Below are 21,192 nucleotides of genomic sequence, written 5' to 3'. Positions count from 1 at the left end.
CGCGTTATAAAAATTGGGCAAAATGGTATGATGCATCAACTATTCACTTACTGCTTATTACAAGTAATCTCAAGCCCTCATTCATATATCACCTTCATCAATCGTGTAATTTCCTGATTAAAATCGGCGACAAGCTTGGACGAAAGATGAAAAAAATCGTATTAGATAGGGATGAAAAAGCTCCGATCCGCATTGACGTTTAAAACCTTTCCATATGCGCGTTGCAATTCTCTTATTCAAGTATCCGCGCAACTTTGAACGAAAGCAGACTGCATTGCTCACTCTTAAATTTCATGATTCCTAAAAAATATTTCGGACTACGAAGCTGACATCGATACAACGCTGCTCCAAAAAACTCTATACACCCATTCATTACACCACAGTAAAATTGTTCGGGATCTAAACACAATTAGTTAAATACCGCAATAATCATCGGTTTAAACAATATCACCCATGAATTATATAATTAGATAATCGATGGCGATAACGATCATCAGTAAATCAGATTCCCCGTTTTTAACGAACAAAGAAACTCATCGCTCCGCTTTGCGATCTAGAGTAAAATCCCGAATAGTATATTATACCATTCAAGCGAAATTTATTTCAGCGTGAGTGTATATCGATGCACGTCGGCCAGGCGGGCGTCCAAATGGGCAATGCGTGCTGGGAGCTGTACTGTCTCGAGCACGGAATTCAGCAGGATGGCACGATGCCTTCCGACACCGTCTCCGTCAGCAACGACTGCTTCAACACCTTCTTCAACGAGACCGGATCCGGTAAGATGGTGCCACGCTCGATAATGGTGGACCTGGAACCAACGGTTGTCGGTAAGCGGAGGTTTTCAGGATAAGGCAAATTTCGGCAGCCGTTACTTGAAAACTGCAGGGAAAGCGAGACACGCTAGGGTTTTTCATAGAAAATACCGATGTCAACTATATTTTTTACCATAAATAATTCTACAGTAAATTCTGCATTTTAAGGAGTACGTTTTACCAAAAAATCTGATGCGTCCCTCTTTTCCTGCAGTTTTTAGTGAAATCTGCTGTTTTATTATCTCCGTGCTCTCTCAAACTCATCGCAAATTTAACCCCGTGTACAGATGAAGTTCGCGCCGGTCCTTATCGGCAGCTGTATCATCCGGAGCAACTGATCACCGGCAAAGAAGACGCTGCGAACAATTACGCCCGAGGACACTACTCGATTGGCCGTGAGATCATCGATTCCGTGATGGATCGAGTGCGCAGGCTGACCGATCAATGCACAGGTCTTCAGGGCTTCTTCGTATTTCACTCATTCGGAGGCGGCACTGGCTCGGGATTCACGTCTCTTCTCATGCAAAAACTCTCCGATAGCTACGGCAAGAAGTCAAAACTTGAATTCGCAATCTATCCTGCACCCCAGGTGAGCGATTAGCGTCATTTGTTCTGGGAGGAGTTTTCTGTGAAACTCACCGTTCGGCAGCGCCAGCAGATAGGCAACCAATGCTATATTCCAGGTTTGTACTACCATTTCTGAAAAGATATCCTTACCTTACCGACAAAGTTCGCGTCTTCTGCCAGGTCAGATCTTTTTCGAAAATGCAGGCTGTAGGCGCTTAGCGGCGAGTTTCACGGAAAACTCCCGGTACAGAATGCAATGTAACGAAAGATCACTTCATCGATTTCCGGAAACGACAGGCCAAACTGTTTGAACAATTTTTATTTTCATTCTGCAGGTATCCACAGCTGTTGTGGAACCCTACAACGCGATACTGACGACGCACACGACGATCGAGCATTCGGACTGCGCTTTTATGGTGGACAACGAGGCGATATACGACATTTGCCGTAGAAAGTTAGGGATCGAGCGGCCATCCTACACGAATTTGAACAGGCTGATCAGCCAGGTGGTTTCCTCGATCACAGCATCGCTGCGTTTCGACGGTGCCCTAAACGTGGACCTGACCGAGTTCCAAACTAACCTGGTCCCCTATCCCCGGATTCACTTCCCCCTGGCAAGCTACGCTCCTATCGTATCTGCGGACAAGGCTTTCCACGAGGGAATGTCAGTCGCCGAGATAACATCCGAATGTTTCGACCCCTCGAATCAAATGGTCAAGTGCGATCCTCGCGAGGGAAAGTACATGGCCTGCTGTCTTCTTTACCGCGGCGACGTCGTTCCGAAGGACGTTAACGCCGCCATTGCCACGATGAAGGGGAAAAGTACGATTCGATTCGTCGACTGGTGTCCCACGGGATTCAAGGTCGGGATAAATTATCAACCACCGACCGTTGTCCCCGGCGGAGATTTGGCAAAGGTAAAAGACTTAACGGGATGAATGCGGGACAGCGATGCTTTTGGTCGAAAACGACAACAGTAACGAGGACTAATTTCTATGAAAAAAAGTTTCATTACTTCCTCAATTTTCTAACCAGGTTCAACGCGCCGTATCCATGCTGTCGAACACGACAGCCATCGAGGAGGCCTGGGCCAAATTGAACCAGAAATTCGACCTTATGTTCCACAAGAGAGCCTTCGTTCACTGGTACGTTGGTGAGGGTATGGAAGAGGGTGAATTCGCTGAGGCCCGAGAAGATCTCGCTGCGTTGGAAAGAGACTACGAGGAAGTCGCTCTCGAGTCTACAACACCGGACGCCGTTGAGTACTGAGGTTGACGTTTTTTCGAGTCTTATTCAAATCCAAACCGTGTGCCGCGAGGGTAACGACACGATTGCGTACTTTGAACGATCTGCCAGGGTCGGTTACACTTTATAATCTTACAATACGGTATTTTGCCACCATTGATCCAAGATTCTGGTTACTTCCGAAGTTTGTTTCGCATTTTTCTCATCATGTAAGCGTGTAACCGAAACACCGTTGAATTGCAACATCTTCTACGATCATTTTTCGCTATATCGATTTGATCACATTTACGGTATTAATACGTACACGATCATGTGGTGGTATCATCTCGCTGGTTTCACACAGCCTTTTTCCGTATATTTGTAAGTGCAATTTTACGTTATGCGTCACCGTTATTTCATGTCTATCATATTATACTTCAAGACAGCACACCGCCACCAGCACTAAACTAAAAGTACCTTCTGACAATTCCCCGGACGACGGGAGAGGCTACAATGCAATAAAAAATCGCATATATTTTTTTTTTTTTTTTTAAATCTATTTGCGTCGCCCGTCGCGAGGGTTTCGATCGCTTTTTTTTACGTAGATTAATCAAGTCAAGTGAATCAAGATATGCCCACAGCGACACGCCCGCGCTGGCTGCACGTTGCTTAAGATTCCATATCTCTCACTGCGCAGCAGTACAATTTACGTACATATAGTTGAAATGTCAGCACTAAACGCACACGATAATAGGTGTAATTATAATACAGTATTTTTTATCGCGAAATTGAGAATCTCTGGAAAACTCGTTGATAAAAATAGGATAACCGCGTAAAAAATCGTTACGTAAACTCCATCCGAAGGATCGTATTAAAATTCCTGCACGGAGTCAGAATAAATACAAGTTTAGATGATAATAATTAGTGGTAAAATGTTAAGGAATTTCGAATCCAACTTCGGATCGCATATTAATTCTGGTCCCTGGGGTGAATTCTTCTTCGTAACTTTGGAAGTGAAATATTAACTTACAAGTACAGCCTAAATGATCGTTACACGCAGATTATATTGAATCCCCTGCTGGTTAAAATGCTGATCGCCTATAATTATCGTGTAGCGATTGTCGGGAATTTCAAAGGGGAGATTAATTTGGTACGCAACGAGTCCCGTCAATTACTGATGATATAATAATTCCCACCCCAGTGGAGCGCCGCTCCGAATCGTTAATGGAACAGACAAGCTCATGGTACGTCATGATTTTTCTAATATTGATAACTAAAGTGTATTTTATTCATCCTAGGATGGATAAAGCCTTTCGCGATGATGTTCTGGACGCCTGTGTTATAAATACGTATAATGATCAAATAAATTGTTGTTTGAGAATCCAAGCGAAAATACATTTCTGTGACAAGCGTTGAGGAGAATGGCGTACATCTGCGGTTGGTTCCGATATCGATTCGAAGTGTACAAAAAGATATTTCCGAACGGTTCGTTAATCTTTTGCTAATTATACCACGCAACGAACTCTAATCTATTTCTCTTAATTAAACGTCGTGCATTACGTAAACGATCAACACTTTTTTCACGTACATCGTATTGTAGGAATGAATGAGCTTTTTAGTTGCTTTACTTTTTTTAATACATTTTTTGTACTTTTTTCTTTCTTTTGACGTGAGATTTATATGTGTGATATATACCTTTGTAGTTAGTAATTTGCAAAATAATTTCTACACTATTAATGTATACAATCTCCATTGCACAAAATATTAGCTGCTCTACGAATAGCGAATGGAGATGTTGTCAAAATAAATGTTGTAATTTATATTTGTGAAACTGTATTTGTGATAAATAAATCCGGATTAACATCACGAGCTTTCTTTTCTCCGTATCAATAAAATTCAACATTCCACGCTGCAGCCTTGCCAGTGAACTAGAATTTCAAGTGATTTTATTAAATATGCGCACATACATAGATGCGCATGTTACACAGACAATTCGTTATAAAAGGAAACTACCGGTGCATAAATTAATATACCTATACATGTACGTTGAATCATTTTTTCCGTATGATACATTCATGTAAAATTATCTTAGAATACTCACTTATTATATTTTGTTAACCCTACCAAAGTGATTTTAAAAATGGGCAATCTTTTGCCGAATCGAATTCTCGCACGATTTAATTTACTCACGTGATAGAACGACCGTAGCCGTTCTATTGGTAGAATCGATTCAATAATTCATGTCACGATTCCAGCTTCCCGAAAAATGTGTAGCAAAATTAAGTTGTGATTAATGTCCGAACCATCTGCTAAACTGTATCGATTACAATGTCTGCGTATAAATATATTATGCATGGAATACAATTATACCTACTGATTAATACGTGCCTGCATAACAATTTCAGTCGGAAAACAACTATTTATCAGTTTCCAGACTTGAAAAGCGGTTCCATAATTCACGCGATGGTAGGTGAGAATTGGATAGGATGTTGCATTCGCTTTTAAAGTAAAAAATATCGCTACACCGGTTATTATCATTTGGCAGGTATTCCTACGGGACGTTATAATATTAAACAGTTTGGTGGTACGAGTGACTATAGGTGCAAGTAGAACATAAAGTGCAAATCTTTTAAGATGAAAATTTGTGAAATGAGAAACAGATGGAAAACTATTAAATCTCGCACCCCAAAATCGAAGCTACAAAACGTATTTTATATTACGAAATCTAAGAATTTAATCTCACAGTCGCATATTTACGCACGAACAGAGATAAAATATCAAAACACGTCAGCGGGGAATGAGCTGATCAATGTCAAAGTATGAAGAGTTGACGTCTCAATTGACCGGGGAACGCGATGGTTCCGGGATCGTGATCGACAAACGGCGGATGTTCGGCTTGTCGTACTCCTCCATTGACATGCCTCTGGAGAGTCTTCGAGGTCGACCATCGCTGTCGAAGGAACCGCCGCTGAAGGTGCGCTGGCGATCAACACCGGGCATGGTTACGGAGGTGAGCAAGCCTTGACCCTTGCAGAAGAGCAAGATGCTCTGGGCGACTTTAACCGGCTGGAAAATGTAAAGAAGATTCTTCGTAACGAGATCCATTTCCAACCGCAGCACGGATGGAACTCACCGAATCAAGAAGAACGTCTCCGGCACGTTCAACTTTGAGCAAAGTTGCCCGGTTCTTGTCCAACTCGCGGAACAACTTCTCAACGACGCTGGCATAAGGGCTGAGCATTCCGGTAATCAGGATAATATCGGTGTTGCAATTCTTCAGGGATATGTCCTTCCGGCTAATTTCAAACGAAGCGAAGCGTTAATTTCGGCCGAATCAGCAATTAACGAGGCAGAGATATTGGACACAACTCACGTCAGAAAAGCGTTGACGTACTGCTTGATATTCCGAGGATTAAGAGTGCCTCGAATCCGTTCGAGAAATTCAGCGAGGACTTTTTCCTTGTCGGGGTTTGTCGTGCTCACCAGTTGCTAAAATATTTACGAAAAATGACGTTGCAGTATTCCGTACGTATTACGTTTTGCATTTATTTAACGGACGATCGATCACACCCTACGCGATCGACATACTTCAGTGAAATAAATGTAATATTCGGGTTCGCTACGACACTGACAAGCCAAATACCTCGTTTATCATCTGTGGCCGTGCGTGTGGGTAGCGTGAAAATGACGGGAAAAAACACTCGTGAAATCGTCGGTCGAACACGCGTAATAAGGTACATTCGCAAATACTCACGTTCCCGTACTTGTGGTAGAGGAGAAATTCCTCCGCGGATTGGCCGACCTCCTCCTTTCCTCTCCAGCTGAGGAACTGATAGAGAAAGAATTATTCCTTTCGCAATGTCAAGTCCAACGGTTAAACTTGAGGAAATTAATAGTGTCCAATGTTACGTGTAGTCTACACCAACCTTGGTTTTGAAGTTGTCAAGAACAGTCGCGGCACTGCCGGTGCAGTTGATAAGAATTAGCCCGAGGACGCGGGATGGATTTGCCAGGGCAAATCGGGCGAGTACATTGGCTCCAGCACCTTCTCCAAAACCGACGACGTAGCGAACCTTGAGGAAGTCGATGACAGTGACGAGACTTTCGCCGAGAGTCTGGAGCGTTGGGAACTGAAATCTGATATCGGAAATATGAGGAAGCTGGAAGTTTTTCGAGCCTAGCAATCACTTCGAATCGTGTTTTCTCACCCATCGGGAAGATTCGGAGCGTTGTCGGCGTGTCCCGGAACATCGATATGAATGAAGATGGAGCGATCCTTTATTTCCGACATACAAGGATGGTTAACAAAGTCGTGGAACGAGGTGTCTGTAATCAGAAAAAATGGTAAGGTTTCCGGGAGGGAATCGAAGCCGCCTATCCGTCAAGTTATTTTTCCCTCAAAATGTGGTGAACGATGTTTGATAGATGAGAAAAAACCGTCCCTTGATCTCATCACGCATCATTCGACCCATCGAACTCGTAAGAAACTCTTTTCCGAGCTATTTATTTTACACGGTTCCTTCGACGACGGGCAAGCGATTCGAATGCCTCTTTTTTACTGACGATTTTAAGCGCGATTCATCGCCGAAAATGATGACGCATGACCGCGCGGTTGCGATTCTGGAACACTGCACGCTTTCGGTTTTGCAAGGTTCTAGGCAAGTGCCCGGCTGCACTTGAGACTGGCTGAATAGGGGGTGAAAGATACTCGCACACGGGGAAAGAACAAGTCGACTTTTGCATAGACGCGGTCTTGTACTTCAATACATTTGTGCGACCCTCTGAAGTGAAAAGGCCGCACAAAGCCGTAGAGTTCTATGAAAGGTCAGTGACCCACGCGGAGAAATTTTACGAAGCTAAAAATTATGCCTCCGCTTCTCCGTGAATACGCTTCGCTCGCCAACGTTTTTCTAATTTAAGAATAAATCGTATCGTCATTTTCTAATGACCGTTATATCGATCCTGATTGTGTATTGTAAGTTTGTTCCGTGAAAATCTTGAAAAGGAAGAAAACTTATCTGGATCTTTATCTATCGTCTCAGAAGCTTCCCACTTATAAAATTACATCAATGTTTCCACCTTGCATTAATTTGAGAAACTTGATATTCATACTCTCAGAACAGTGGCGGCTTATGTTCTTTGAAAATATGATTGAAAAAGTTTAAAAGTTTTAACACAGAAATTTCTTTGAGAAAGACATTAGAGGAGAAGAAGTTTTCCTCAGAGAAAATCTCAAGCTTTGCAAGGCAATCTTATAGTTTACATGTCTTAAGGTTCTTCATTCAAAAGTTAAAACAGGTGAAACAGAGTACATTTTATATATAAATATAAATAAACAAGCCAAAGTTCAAATCATTCTACGCTAATTGCAGGCTGAAAAATGAAATATAGCATCGATGTGTCGCTTACGATTGCATCCCAGATCGTGAACGGTCATAAAAACGGCGCGCTTTTCCTGCTGCTTCAAATCACCCTGTAAATTTAATAAGAAATTCCTGAGTTTTCAAAGCCCTTCGTCATGGCCCCGATGTCGTTTCGTTCGCGGACTTACCTGCACATAGACGTGGAGGTCGCCGCATTTCTCCGCGTTGACGACATACTTCTAAAACCAATAAAGCAGTGAGAACAATTACTTTTCTAGAATAAACTTCGCAAACGGGAAGTTATAATTAGGCAGCCTACAGTGAGTACAACCACAATTTTCCGTAAACCAAGAGCCGAGGAATGAAACATAGATCCCTTGGGGGCGGATCTAGAATTTGATAACAACTCGAAGAAAAAGCAAAGGAAACGTGTACTAGTATTCTTGACCAGCTTGACTCGACGTAGCTTTAAAGAGATAATCGTTTTTAATTGAACCATAAATTGGATTGTCAGAGCGAACCGTAAACATTAAGTAACTGAACAATACAGCTCGGAAACGAGACACCGTACGATTTTAAAGCCGACTGTAACTGCGAACAAGTTCCAGGCAAGTGCGGGAGAATAATCTGTCTCTTTAAACAATTTTTTTTTCTTTTCTTCTTTTTTTCACCATATGCATGGCTATTTTCGTCTCACTACTCGTCAATAGACTTCTCGTGCGTCGTGTGCGGTTTTTTCATATACCTACTACAATATAGTCTCCGCTTCGAGCCACAATTATTCCCACGAAGCATTACTACGAATTTAATGACGCGTAGGATGGGGATCAAACGAATGTTGGAAACACCCACTGAGAAGTCGGGCTTATCAGTTACGAGTTTTGAGCCCTGCGAATTTGAATATTCCAGGGTAAAAGCCGATTTTCTGTCCGTGCTTAAGCGTAGAGCTTTTGATATATCAATAAGCTTAATTTGCGCACGGTCTGTTGGAAAGTATTCTTTAAATACCACTGGAAAAGTAATCTGGTCCGAAAATCCAGCGGTGTCTAGACGGTAAGGTTTCTTGTCTACCAGGTAATTTACAAACGGTTGGTATTACTGAAGGAAAATTTTACACTTAACGCCTTGGTTTACCAGAGGGTTGTTAGCGGTAAAAAAAAACCCACCGTATAAACCCACTAATGGTTTTTGGCCCACCGTGTGTATAATTACTGATATTTAAACAGCCTAATTTCGGCTTATATCGCTGTATAGCGACTCTTTTTTTTCGAATGTAAATAATAAACTATTTAGCAATGTGCTTTCGGTCGTTGGTCAGAATGGCCGTTGATATATACGCAAATAGGCACCTGGTATCGATCACCGAAGCCCTACGTAAAAATTCCTATTCAATACCTACTAGGCTACAGCGAGACATACAGTTGAAGATTAGAGCTTTTTCGTGTTGACTAATTCGATTTTACGACCCCTGTGCAACTCTGCCGAAATTAGAAATTTTATCGTCATGTGAAATCAGACGCAGCTGTGTAAGATCTAAATTCAATTGAAGTTTAATTAGCGCTACTCCGGAAATACCAGGGAGAAACTTAGATTGGAACGTCTCACGCCTTATCTATTAATAAAGGCCTGGGCGAAAGGGACTGTGAATATCAACGGGAACAAAAACAACAATAAGATAGTAAGATACGGCAAACACCGTTCAAAGGCTAGAACTTTGGCTCGTGTACATGCTAATACAAACTTCTAACATTGGCTCGAACTTCCTTAAAGCCGTTCAAATTTGGGACGGTGTGAAGAAACAAACCCTTTCAACGCGCAAGCAATCTATTATTGCTTTGCGAAATTTCCGAGGTAATCACTTTGCACGAATCGTAAGTCGGTGCAAAAAATTTTAGCCGTCGGAAAATTCGTTTAGGACGTAAAACCAGTCGTGCGTATTAAAGCGCCTTTCCGAAGTTAAATATTTTACAACCCCGCACGTCCTGTATGAATTATTCAAGTTCACGTAGAAGTTCAGTTGAATATGAATGCAGATACACGGTTGGTAAGTATCAGCCATCGGCAGCTATTAAGTAACCTAAACACGGACAGGATACTCTTACCGAGGGTTTTGCGGTGAATAATAAATTAACGATACGACGCAAAATCGCTGTTCATAACGATATTTCGAACGAAACTTGCATGTGGTTATCATGGAACATCAATGCAAACGCGGTCGATTATACTAGTGGGTGAAACTTTTTTTACGTCAAGATGAAAATGAGAATGCGAGTTTGGTCAAGTGTTTCTTTTATGATAACGCGCAAAAAAAACTTCCGATTTATTTGTTGTTCCCTCGTCGGAGTTTATGCTTCGCTTCGTCGAGTAATCCTTGGTGGAATCGGTTTCCGAAACTTGTAGGAAAAATGGGAAATTTTTCTTCGTTCTCCGATCTCTGCGGACGATAAGATTGACCTGATTCTTAGATTCGGGACTCTCGTTGAGATCTACTAGCCGAATGATCGGAAACCTTATCAAGAGAAACCGCGTCCCATTACCTCCAGATATTCCCATTTGTTTCATTTCCCCTTAACTTGACAACAAAAGCGTCAAAGCTGCTGATTCGCTCTACCATCCCGTGCCTTAGCTTTAGTCAATTTTCCCGATAATTGAAGGGATATCGACGCAACAGCTAGCGTGAAAATATAGCGAACAAAACTCGATAATCCGAGTATGATTTAATACTCGCACAGAGTTGTATCATATTACAGACACATACCCGGTACATATTCGAAGCTTGGAAGCAATGTAAATCCGCCAAGTCCAAGAGGATAAAACAGAAGACGGAGAATTGCGAAAGGGTTGGTTGTACCCTATAAAAACAAGTCGCGGAGGGTGAGATGTTGATCCCTTCTAAATCAGAGCGGCATGATCAGATTAAGACGAATCATCCAAGCTGTCTGAATCAAAGGTTAGAAGGAAAAAAGACCGTATAAAAAGTCTCCGACAAGATATCAACACTTTGAGTAAATGTTTCGCACTTAAAAAATTAAAAACGAATAAGCCCCGCTTTTTTTTATCCGATTTTTATACCTTTTATACTTACTTTGTTCAAAATAGAAATATTCAAGGAGCAGTTGCAGAAAATTTGACAAAAAATCATCTCTCAAGTCACTAAATATAGTTTTTTTTTTTAAGTACAATACAACAGATGCAAGTCGAAAATTATATTTCAGTGTTATAACTGAACGACAATTTAAAGATATCTTTACTATTTTCAGATAATTTTTTGGCAACTATAGTTGACGAGGTAAGTGAACAAAAAAAGTTACAATTGGATCAAAAATACAAGAGCTTAATTTTGATCATTTTAATCATTCTAATTACTAAGCATTTTTTTAAATTGTTTGTATCTTAGTATAGTTTGTGTTATTCGAATTTGCTCAAATTCATTTGTATTGTATTTTTAAACAGTATTTTCTCACTTCTTAACTTTCGATTCAGACGAATCCGATCGATTCATTCCTCGAGCAAGAAATCCGCTATTCTTCGTGGAATCATATGAAGCGCACGTGTAATAATATGCGTACATAACGCTATATGAATTATCGAGAAGTTCTATTGGGATTGAAATGCGTCGATCTAAATCATAGGTCAAGTGGCTTCAATTTATTCCAACTTGATCAGAAAGTCATAGATGACATATAGTCATTTTTCCTCTTCGAGTTTAATAAATTATAACATAACTGAAGAAAATGAACGCCGTACTTTTCCACGTCTGAAGGTTAGAAGCAAAACACTCGTATTTTCCTAAAGAGCCAGATTATTGTAACATCCAATGTTTATGCCCGCGTTAATATTCAGCGTGACCCATAAAGGCGCACAATTTTACAGCTTGAAATATTACGACTTGAGCGTGCTTCTCCGGAGAACGAAACCCATTTAAAATTTAACGCCTTTTCATCTTTGTACCAAGAACGCGAATCACTTTACGAGTAACCTGATTACTTGGTAGGCTTACTTTTCATCGAGTTTCAACCCTCCGGGAAATATACGATATAAGCTATCAATAAAACGACACGTTGATTGACCCTTGAAAAGTCGTATCAGTGGCTCAACTTCTTGCTTCAGAAATTGTCTCTAAAGTTTTTCAAATCGAGAACCGAAACGGTGGTATTTTTCGAATTTTGGCAATCACGTCATGAGTTATCAGACGCGATTACTTCAACGTTGCACTTTTTCCCGGAGTAAAATTTAAGCGAATCTTTTCTCTCCCCCTTTACCGAAGCATTTTTCACCATATTCAGGGTAATTTCCAAACACATCATACTTAGCGATGGTAATACTTGAGCAATTTTTCGTTGTTCCAGCTATTTTCGAAACTGTATATCAACCATTCCACTATTCTCTCATTCTCCAAAATGCATACTTAAGTTCGAACTAAAATTAAAAATATAACGAATGTAAATTTTTCGAGCACAATAACAAACGTACATGTAAATCCGTATCTGTGGCGTCGCTCATTTCTGGGCTTAAACAACTTCCAGTCTTTCCTATTTATTACTCCTACTGTTCTTCAACTCTGGGGTTTAATCTCTCGGTCAAAGGATGCAACTGTTAGTCGGTGACACTGCAGATGCGTAGAAACGTGAAACGTCAGGCAAAACGGAGCGCCGAGAATGAGAACTGGCGCGTATTCTGTAGGCGAACACAGACTGCGTTTGCGAACGAGAGGAACCGCGTCGAAGCGCCGCGACGTCCGTCGTTCCCCACAAACGCAACCCCTACCTCTCGCTTCGATTCGCTCCAACAACAAGGGAAGAAGCCAAACTCACCAGAATCCGTGATACGTGTTCTTTTTATCACCCAGAAAGTTCGGGGCGGTCTAAATTCGGAACGCTGGCAGTGGATTTACAAAGAGGGAAAAAACAACCCCTACATGCGTTCGCAAAGTTTAGTCATTTTTTGAGGAAACGAAAAAAATGTCACTTCCCTAGATTGTGCAAGAAATGCAATTGAATAATTCTCTAATTGTTTTCAATCTGGAACATTTGATTGAAAACGAAGATTTTTTTGTATTGATCGGTTGATTCGGTGATTTTTTGCGCATCGAACATGTGAAAATGTCCAACGTACTGAGTGAAAATTGATTTTACTTCACTCGAGGTTATAAGCAAATTCGTTCAGGTAATATATTCCATTGGCGGATTTTTCGAAATAATCTGGTTAGTATAATTGCCCTGCGAATGCCAGCTACAGAACTATTACCACAAATCACGTACTCCAACACCCAATCTCGATTCGAGATTAACAAAGACGCTTTATAACCAACGTAACTCTCGGATTATACAGCAGCTTTCGGACAGAGGGGGAAAAAATTACAATTACAAGATGCAGTAAGCGTTCATTTGTATATTCCGCAAGATTTGGAATGAAAAAAGTACTTTTCGAGTCAAAAAGATATTTTTTAATCGTCAAAGAAGTTTGTTTTTTTTTTTTACACAAGCTAAATTTTCCTTAATGTCACCAAATCCGTGGTCGTGCCTCAACGAAAAATTATTTGCAGTAACGACACATTTCTTTCACCAATCATACGTAAAAGGTGACAATTTTATCTTTAAAACAACAATTCTTTTTTATCAGTGTTCAGACATGTGACATACATAATGGTAGCGAAGTAGAGCAGCTAGCCGTATATGGTACAAAATAATTCGAGTCCCTTGCGAGTTCGCCTGCGTCATGCTAATGCGCAGAACTTGAATAGCTGCATCGCACGCAGATACGCTGACTGAACGAGATAAACTCAACTAGATTTTACGATGCAAGGGACTTTTACTTGACCTCCGCGAATTACATATGCACATATCCCACAAATAATGTAAGGTGGATCCTCAGTTACTGCGGAACGAGACAATACTGTAAGGTATAGACACAGATCTGACCCTGGTGCTACCTTTTTTTCTTAATTTTATCATAATTTTTTTCTTCCTTAATCCCAACTGCGAACTACGTGCGCTCGGGTGAACGAGAACCACGCGATCTAGATACAGTGCAATTACCACAACCAAATTAATCAGGATAGCCGCCGACACGACCCAGGCAAACTCGCTCAATTAATTTATTTGCTCCGCTTGCATGATGAGAGACTTCATCTGCCCTCCTTCTCTTGTTGCCAAATGTCAACGGTTCACCGACCCAATGACCTGCATCGGATCTTGGAAAGCAGTTGACAACAGACACAGGTCGTAATTCGAGGTGGCGTCGAATCCTTTTGCAGAATTCAAGACCATCCATCATATCATGTTTCGGAAACTTCTGGCGGTCCAATATCCGATTTATTTAAGGCTGAACAATCTAGATGAATTATCCACGTTGAACTCAAACCTCAAACCCTGCTACCTATCTTTCTACTGAATTTTCCCGTACGCAACAGATTCAATTCATAAATTCACTTTGCCAGGTGGGATGTAAATATTCTGTTATACGTTCACTGAGAGAAATTTTTCGTTCCGGTTACCGCTCGGTCCTTAACTATTTTCATTTTTTACCACAATCGAAAAATATAGTTCTAGGTAGAAAATGAAAATTAGTTTTCTAGCTGTTACCAGAAAGTCTAGTATCCGTTGCTATTCTTTCTCGTTACGATCACTGTTACTGTATTTTCTTGTAACTGTTGCGAAAATTTAATGCTTGTGAAACAATAAATCGACGTTAAAGTCTTATATAACTAAAAAAGTAGAGTAAACCGATTCTTACAGATCTGCTGTGGATAGACTGCGGATCAGCTGGGAACACGAGACGGGGAGAACCCGTGGAGTGCTCTTCAACGCGTTGAAGCTACATTGTCTTCACAAATATTCCTGCCGTGGCTGTTTTGTTCGATAAACCATTCCGAGATGATGTCGCCGGATGATCAGATGCCCAGAATGTATGAACCAGGCCACATGTGTTGAGTAAAAAAATATAAAGCTCCCGCTGCATGCTTGGGGCAGAGTGCATTTGAGAAAATTATTATTCGTTACTGTAGGTAGAAAAATAATGTCACGGTTCAAATAAATCCTAGCAAGGTATTGATCCATCGATATGTGCGCGCCTGCTCCTGTCATCGAAGTTAACTTTTGAAATGCACATTCAGAACCAAATGTTACGAAGGCGCGACTATGTGCGGAATTCGCAATGGCTCGTTTGTCCGCGCCATAATTTTCATCCCTTTTCGCAGCTGATCATCTTTTCGATGTGGCTTACAGCTGCGTTCCCATTGCTCTCAGGATTCAGTCGAATCGCCGTTATTGAGTGGCAAGTCGATACCGTAAGACGTATGTATTTCCATTGACTAGTGATGTGAATAGTCCTCGTTTTTCAGTCACTGGACAATTGAGACAAGAAACGAACACGGAATAACAGTATTCAGAGCGGAGGCTGTTCGTTCATTAGAAGGAAAAGCATTGAAAGCTCGTTTCAATTTGATTTCCGTTATCGTCACCGCACTGTCGGAGGATCTCCGCGAGGTTTCAATTCCTTGGAAAAACAGGACGTGGAAATGGTCTAGTTTAGATTCGCGACGTCGAGCTACGTGGTCGTGCAGGAATTCAGGTCAATAAAAGCGCGTTACGAATTATTGTTGTCTGCTGGCGAGAGCGGATCGCGTTCTTTCAAGTGTCCAGGCATGTGGAGAAGTCAACTCGAATGTGCAGTTCGAATTTCATGCACGGACCGAATTCCCTATAAACGTAAATTAATATCCAGCAAAATAGGGAACGATGAGAGGAGGACGAGCGGAAGACTGTCAAACAGGATGTAATCGTTAATTAATAAACCTGACAGCGGTAAATAGCTGTATAATCCAATACCGGTGATTACTAGAGCTATCAATGGCGGAGTGGATTAAATTGGCACTTGATTGAGCAGAAGCCGCATCGTAATTGCGTTCAAACTTCCTCGGTGTTCCTTTTGGTATTCCCCTGACAGCGACTAAACCGAACGACAATCAAAGTTCAGTTTCGACCTCCGTTGAGCCACTGTTGTGCATGCTTCGTGTCAAACTTTCCGTATAGTTCAACTCAACATAGCACTAGGACTTGAGGTCCAAATTGTACTTGCAATCAAGTTTTTAAATACCCAAACCTGCTTTTGGCTTTTCTGATTAGAAGGTTTCTTTTTCAGTAAGAAGTCTGCCCGCAAATGGGAAGTCCAAACGAATTTAAGTCTGGAAATAAAATTGAAAATGAATATCACTACTGGCTTTGTACAATTTCCATGAGAATTTTGTTGGTGCAAATTGCACTTCATCGATTTCCTGATTCCTTGGGCGTGTAATCAAGCTGAACCTGTGAAGAAGCTCTTCAAAAACAAATTAACCTTCCAATGTAACCAAAGCTTACCTCTCCTTTGTGCTTGCGTCAATAAGCTCCGCTTTGTACCGATCCGTAACGGCAAGTTGAAGCATCGTTCAAAATTTCCTGATTTCAATGTACGCCACTTTAGCATCCTTCTTTACATTTCAGGGTAAAATGCAACCGAGAAATATGCAATCCAATTTTTCCTCCTTAGCAGTTGCGACTCTTCAGAATTATTTGATTCCTGAACCTCCTTCACTCGTCATAATCGCCCACACCAGATGCAACACTGAAGAGAAATGTAATGAAAAACTGTATACTTCACTTCCTTAAAATTCGGTTTCATAAATTGTTAAAAAATTCGAACACAGATTTAGGGTTTGTGATACAACTTTTGCACAATACACGATCTATACAGTTCACAACTGCGATTCTAAGGAAAATCTATCTTCTGTAAACTTCAGGGCCTTCTGAGACTTTTTGAGGAGATCCATAGATTACCTAGGGTTGGGCATTTTTTTTTTCTCTTCCTGATAGCGAATGAAAAGGGACGATAAGGGATATTCACTGATCCCTACCGAGCAAGGGAATGCCGAGACATTTCTTACGTAGGTATATCCCGTCGTAAAAATACTGTTAAATCTACCTAGCTCAGCGTTTACTTTCCTAGATAGTACCTATTGCGACATGGGGATAGCTTCAAGATCGAAAGCGAAAAATAGCTAACATTACGAATTTACAGGAAATAGACAAACAGGAAATGCTTGAGGACAAACCTTCGTGATTAAAGGATAAGCCATTCGGTAAACCCAAAGAATATAATTTTCCATCTAGGATTCCTCGTGTATTTTTTCGCGTAGATTCAATACTCCACTTATCTTCGTCAGATTCCTGACTAAAAAATACATCCGCAAAAAAGGGATGACAAGTGATGAATGACGTACTCGTAAGGTAAACCCCCAATTAAATTTCGCAGCTGAGAATTTTTAGGCCAATCAAGTTCAGGGTTGAATAACAATTATCACACCCTCGTACCAAAAAAATCTTTATACCCACCGCGAAAATTATATCAGCGAAAATCTCGAGCGTCTGGGTAATAACGTTGCATCATCTTCAACGCGGTAATAAATCATAACAAATAATGAATTCTAGTAGAATGGTGGCTGATCAATGCGCTGGGATTACGTAAAGGATAATTGCGAAGAGATGAGCAGCCGTGAAAACCCTCGCGTTTTCGATCGTGGAAGACAAGATTAATCCTGCAGGGTATTATAACGAAAAGCCTTCTCGATTCGTGATTATCGACTTATATGCCTTCGACACGCCAATCTCAAGGCTCTTCCGATCAGCCGACGTCTTTTTCGGGGTACTCAAAACCACTGTCAAAAATGGTGTGAATATCCGCGTCTTGATTTTCACGTCAATGGAGAGATGGATTCGAACTTGCGCTGTCGCTGTTAAATAATTCCATAAAACACAATACATGCGTGACTATGCGACCATTCGACATGTAGAAGAACAATCGGTTGTCGCCGCTTCCGTTCCCGACGGATAGACGTCTGTCTATATCCCCAAAGCATAAAATGCCGAAAGATGAGGTAAAACTTTTCAGTTTATAATCTTAAAGTACGATTCACGCCATTTCCTCGACACGTTTCTCTCTTAGGAGGAAAACGAGGTCGGAAACGTTTTCAACCTGTCAATTTTGACCCCATTGACGCAATATCTCAGAGCTTTCTTTGACATTCGACACAATTTAGCACCCGATGAATTTCTCAAGGCTATTTATGTCCCGGAAAAATTTTCACCGAAGACTTCTCGCAAGCATGCCACCTGTGCAGTCGAAACACCGAAAACCATACCCAAAGATTTACAGGTTAAGTTCTTCGCTCCTCAATTTTTCGCAAGTAAAACCGGTTTTCTTTGAAATTCGAAGTTTCCCCAACATTTAATACGTTTCCTGATTTGCTCAGGCGCCTCCAGTTCCTTTGCAGAAGCCAATAGCCCGACTCTTCTTCGAGATAGTAAGACTTCAACCTTTTATATGTAAGGTGGTTCAGGAGTTTTGCAAACGTCGAAATCGTCGCGGTCAGATCGACCCACCGCAGGCTATTGGTAAGCGATTTTCCCGGCTTTTAATCATTATTACGCTCTCAGCCTTGATCAGCGGTTTCGATTTTGCACGTACCTCAGCGTTAGCTTACGTCCTGATCTACCGGACATCCGTCGTTTGCATCAGCGACGTTTTAGACTGCCTGATGCTTTTCGACGTCTCGAAGATGCTGGCTTTGCTGTCCTTTCTCTTGACTCCCAAGCTCGGTTCGTGGTTCTACGTCACCGGCTGCGACGTCTTTGACGTTGAATTTGTAGAGCAGAAAATTCTGGAACCATTTACCACGGCTGTACCAGTCCTCCAGGTATTCGTAGGAAGAAGGGAATTAAATTTCAATCCAAGTAAAACAGGGGAAAATCGTGTGCTAAGTTCACTTGAAAAATTTTCATCTGTGTTTTAAGACAATATACACGAGCCTTCTCGCCTCAAAACGTCCTAAGGTTTCTCCAAAGAAGGTCACGATCCCTGTCAAAATGAATGTCCTCAGACGTATAAAAAGGTTGCCTGCAGCACCTGCCTGCACTCCAGAGGTTAGACACGTTCTTATAACTCTGTTAAAGAACTGTCCGGGCCTATAAAGCATGTTCCGCAGATGGTTTTCAAGGCGCCAGTGCAACCAGTACCAAAAACGTTGTACAAGCCCCCAGAGATAGAGTCGAAAATCGCTAACCTTCGGAACGAGCATCGCGTACAAGCAGCTCGACGTTTGGAACATGCAAACGCCAAGGTTCCTGCCTGTTTCAAAACCGAGAAGAGCAAACGGTACCAGCGGCTTCTTAACGAAGTTGCCGAAGCGAGGATCAAGTGTCGACGATCGATCGTTGCCAAGAGGATTCCCGTGTTTAAGGTGAATTCGTTCAATGTCGCGTACTTTGTTGTTCGGGTAGTTGAGCCGAAAGCGTTTGACCTCGGAGCAAAATCGAATTCCAAGTCGCAGACGGGACTTTAATTTAAACTGATGTCGCGTGAACTCCCCTTGTTATCTTAATCCGTAGACTTTCGAACGGCCGTTAATTCTGAAACGCCTTCCAGAATGTGCCGATAAAAAATACCGTAACGACCATCCTGAGAGAAGGGGCGCGCATATCGAGCAGAGAAGTTAAAGAAGTGGAAAAGTAAGTTGGATATTAGGTAAATTCAATCAGCCCCTATTGAACCCTGGAGTGATCCTCAGATTGTGAGGCAATTTTTCAAGTTCTCCAGAGCTTTAATTGTCCCAAATATTGGAAGTTCCTCTTCCGCGACAACAACTTCCGCAATTCGATATCATGCAGATTGAAGGAGCTGATGAAGGGTTCGTTCAACCCGTCGGAGGTGCAGAGACTGGAAGAAGATGTGAGGCGGTGGGAGAAGGAAGAGAGCTTGCGAAAAATCGAGGAAAAACACCTGGCGGGTCTGATCAGTTACGAAGAATCGCTTCTGGCGAAGCAGCAGCTCGCCGATGAGGCCAAAGCACAAGGGGACAAAGTTCGTTCGGAAGTAAGTCCTCGTTTGATTAGCCGTCTGAACGCATCCCTGAACCACCATTTCCATCTGCGCTTCAACGTTCCAGAGGGAAAAGCTCAACGCAAAGTTGGAAAAGTACCGTACAGAGGAGATGGAGAAGCTGAGACGAACCGTGGAAAGGTGTCACGAAGCCGAGCAGATGGCAAAGAACGCGTACACGTCTATGGTGGACGAAAAACGTCAGAAAGGTAAGACGCATGCTTTGGGATGATAGTTGCAACACGAGGCTAAACATGGACTACGCATTGAAGCTGCGGAAGTGGCGGAGGAGTCGCGGAGGATAAAGGTTTGTCTGATCGAACAGAAGGAGGAAGAACTACGGAGGAAACTTCAGGTGATCCAGGAAATTAAAACACTTCAGTCTTTGCAAGGTCAGCGTGCCAAGGAGTTCGACCAGGCGGAAACCGGCAGACTAAGACTGATGTGTGAAATGTCTTTAGCCGAGGTCCGTTCGGCTAGATAGATTATTTTACAGATAAAATCATTCCTCGCGCAGTTCACCCTCATGTCGTCTCTTCTTCGCCGATTTTTTCAGCTGAAAGAACGGCTTTATCTCGCCAAGGATAAATGGCGGGATGAATTGATCTCCCGAAGGGAGGCGATCAAGGAACGTCGTCAGAAGCAAAAAGATCATGTCGATTGTGTCCAAAAGATGATCAACGAGCACCGAGGCTCCAAGTCTGTATACATTTCATTCCGCGACGTAAAGAAGGTTCGTTGTCAGAATCTCTGATTAAACGCACACGTTTGTTACAGTCAAACCGTTTCACGCCCAGCACCTGTTGTCTACGAGAATTCCAAAATCTTGCAAACTCCCGAGCTTGAAGCTCTTCGCCGGAAGTTGGATGACCGCCGGATAAATCGAATACGTAGAATGAATACACCGAGCACGAACGTTATATTTAAGTCAAAACTGTTGACTAACTCATCGGAATGTTTTACGCCAATGAAAAATCGAATTTAGTTTTTTTTTTTTGTTATCTGGTCGGCTAAATATAACTACAATTATTTTATACCTATGCATTGATAATTAACTGATGTGATATCAAAATTATCATACCATTGTGAACAGACACAGTGTTTCCTCGCTCTTTTTTCGATTTTTTTCATTAAAATGATAACTGAAAGCATCTCTCAGCAAACAACAAAATGAAATATGAAAGACCGAAGTCCGAGTTTTAAACTTGCGCGCGAGGCAATGTTTTTCACTATTATACAAGTATTTTCATTGAAGTCGTATCAATAACACCCGCAGGTTCAAATTAAATCTCTACATTGATACACCGCGTGTT

General features: G+C 41.7%; 3 protein-coding genes across 9 annotated transcripts; 2 read left to right on the top strand and 1 right to left on the bottom strand.

Annotated features, from left to right (window-relative positions):
- Positions 1 to 592: 592 nt before the first annotated feature.
- LOC107226888 (tubulin alpha-1C chain) lies at positions 593 to 2,648 on the top strand. The gene is made up of 4 exons (XM_015667862.2): positions 593 to 827; positions 1,100 to 1,401; positions 1,715 to 2,296; positions 2,415 to 2,648. Exons 1-4 carry the CDS (start codon positions 623 to 625, stop codon positions 2,646 to 2,648), a joined length of 1,323 nt encoding a protein of 440 aa, XP_015523348.1. The 5' UTR covers positions 593 to 622.
- Positions 2,649 to 4,416: 1,768 nt separating this feature from the next.
- On the bottom strand, positions 4,417 to 15,001 carry LOC107226887 (uncharacterized protein ZK1073.1). 7 transcript variants are annotated; one of them, XM_046743748.1, is made up of 10 exons: positions 14,702 to 15,001; positions 8,155 to 8,205; positions 8,013 to 8,076; positions 6,812 to 6,929; positions 6,530 to 6,740; positions 6,358 to 6,432; positions 6,247 to 6,258; positions 5,977 to 6,092; positions 5,737 to 5,899; positions 4,417 to 5,669 (listed from the first exon to the last, which is right to left on the bottom strand). In XM_046743748.1, the coding sequence occupies exons 3-10, from the start codon at positions 8,038 to 8,040 to the stop codon at positions 5,439 to 5,441; spliced, it is 954 nt and encodes a 317-aa protein (XP_046599704.1). In that variant the 5' UTR covers positions 8,041 to 8,076; positions 8,155 to 8,205; positions 14,702 to 15,001; the 3' UTR covers positions 4,417 to 5,438. The 7 variants fall into 7 exon arrangements, with proteins under 7 accessions (XP_046599704.1, XP_015523345.2, XP_046599703.1 ...); XM_015667859.2 differs by lacking the exon at positions 14,702 to 15,001 and adding an exon at positions 12,440 to 12,660; XM_046743747.1 differs by lacking the exon at positions 14,702 to 15,001 and adding an exon at positions 12,440 to 12,660 and having other exon boundaries at positions 8,155 to 8,202.
- Positions 15,002 to 19,508: 4,507 nt separating this feature from the next.
- Positions 19,509 to 20,363, top strand: LOC124295175 (trichohyalin-like). Its single transcript, XM_046744066.1, has 3 exons — positions 19,509 to 19,873; positions 19,947 to 20,088; positions 20,152 to 20,363. Exons 1-3 carry the CDS (start codon positions 19,682 to 19,684, stop codon positions 20,361 to 20,363), a joined length of 546 nt encoding a protein of 181 aa, XP_046600022.1. The 5' UTR covers positions 19,509 to 19,681.
- The last annotated feature ends 829 nt before the right edge of the window (positions 20,364 to 21,192 follow it).

This window comes from Neodiprion lecontei, chromosome 6 (genome assembly GCF_021901455.1).
Source record: "Neodiprion lecontei isolate iyNeoLeco1 chromosome 6, iyNeoLeco1.1, whole genome shotgun sequence".
NCBI classification, from domain to species: Eukaryota; Metazoa; Arthropoda; class Insecta; order Hymenoptera; family Diprionidae; genus Neodiprion; species Neodiprion lecontei.
Note: the sequence above shows the minus strand (reverse complement) of the source record. Positions and strands in the feature narration are given on the sequence as shown.

Bases quoted from the DNA above. Each gene is read 5' to 3' on its own strand.
- LOC107226888 (XM_015667862.2), top strand. From the start codon at position 623: ATGCACGTCGGCCAGGCGGGCGTCCAAATGGGCAATGCGTGCTGGGAG. The intron at 1,402-1,714 runs GTGAGCGATTAG...TTCATTCTGCAG, and splicing joins CAATCTATCCTGCACCCCAG to GTATCCACAGCTGTTGTGGA. The intron at 2,297-2,414 runs GTAAAAGACTTA...TTTTCTAACCAG, and splicing joins CCGGCGGAGATTTGGCAAAG to GTTCAACGCGCCGTATCCAT.
- LOC107226887 (XM_015667859.2), bottom strand. From the start codon at position 12,469: ATGAGCGACGCCACAGATACGGATTTACAT. The intron at 6,930-8,012 runs GTAAGCGACACA...TTCTGATTACAG, and splicing joins TCACGATCTGGGATGCAATC to ACACCTCGTTCCACGACTTT. The intron at 5,670-5,736 runs GTGAGTTCCATC...TACATTTTCCAG, and splicing joins GAGACGTTCTTCTTGATTCG to CCGGTTAAAGTCGCCCAGAG.
- LOC124295175 (XM_046744066.1), top strand. From the start codon at position 19,682: ATGAAGGGTTCGTTCAACCCGTCGGAGGTGCAGAGACTGGAAGAAGAT. The intron at 19,874-19,946 runs GTAAGTCCTCGT...TCAACGTTCCAG, and splicing joins GGGACAAAGTTCGTTCGGAA to AGGGAAAAGCTCAACGCAAA. The intron at 20,089-20,151 runs GTAAGACGCATG...TACGCATTGAAG, and splicing joins GGACGAAAAACGTCAGAAAG to CTGCGGAAGTGGCGGAGGAG.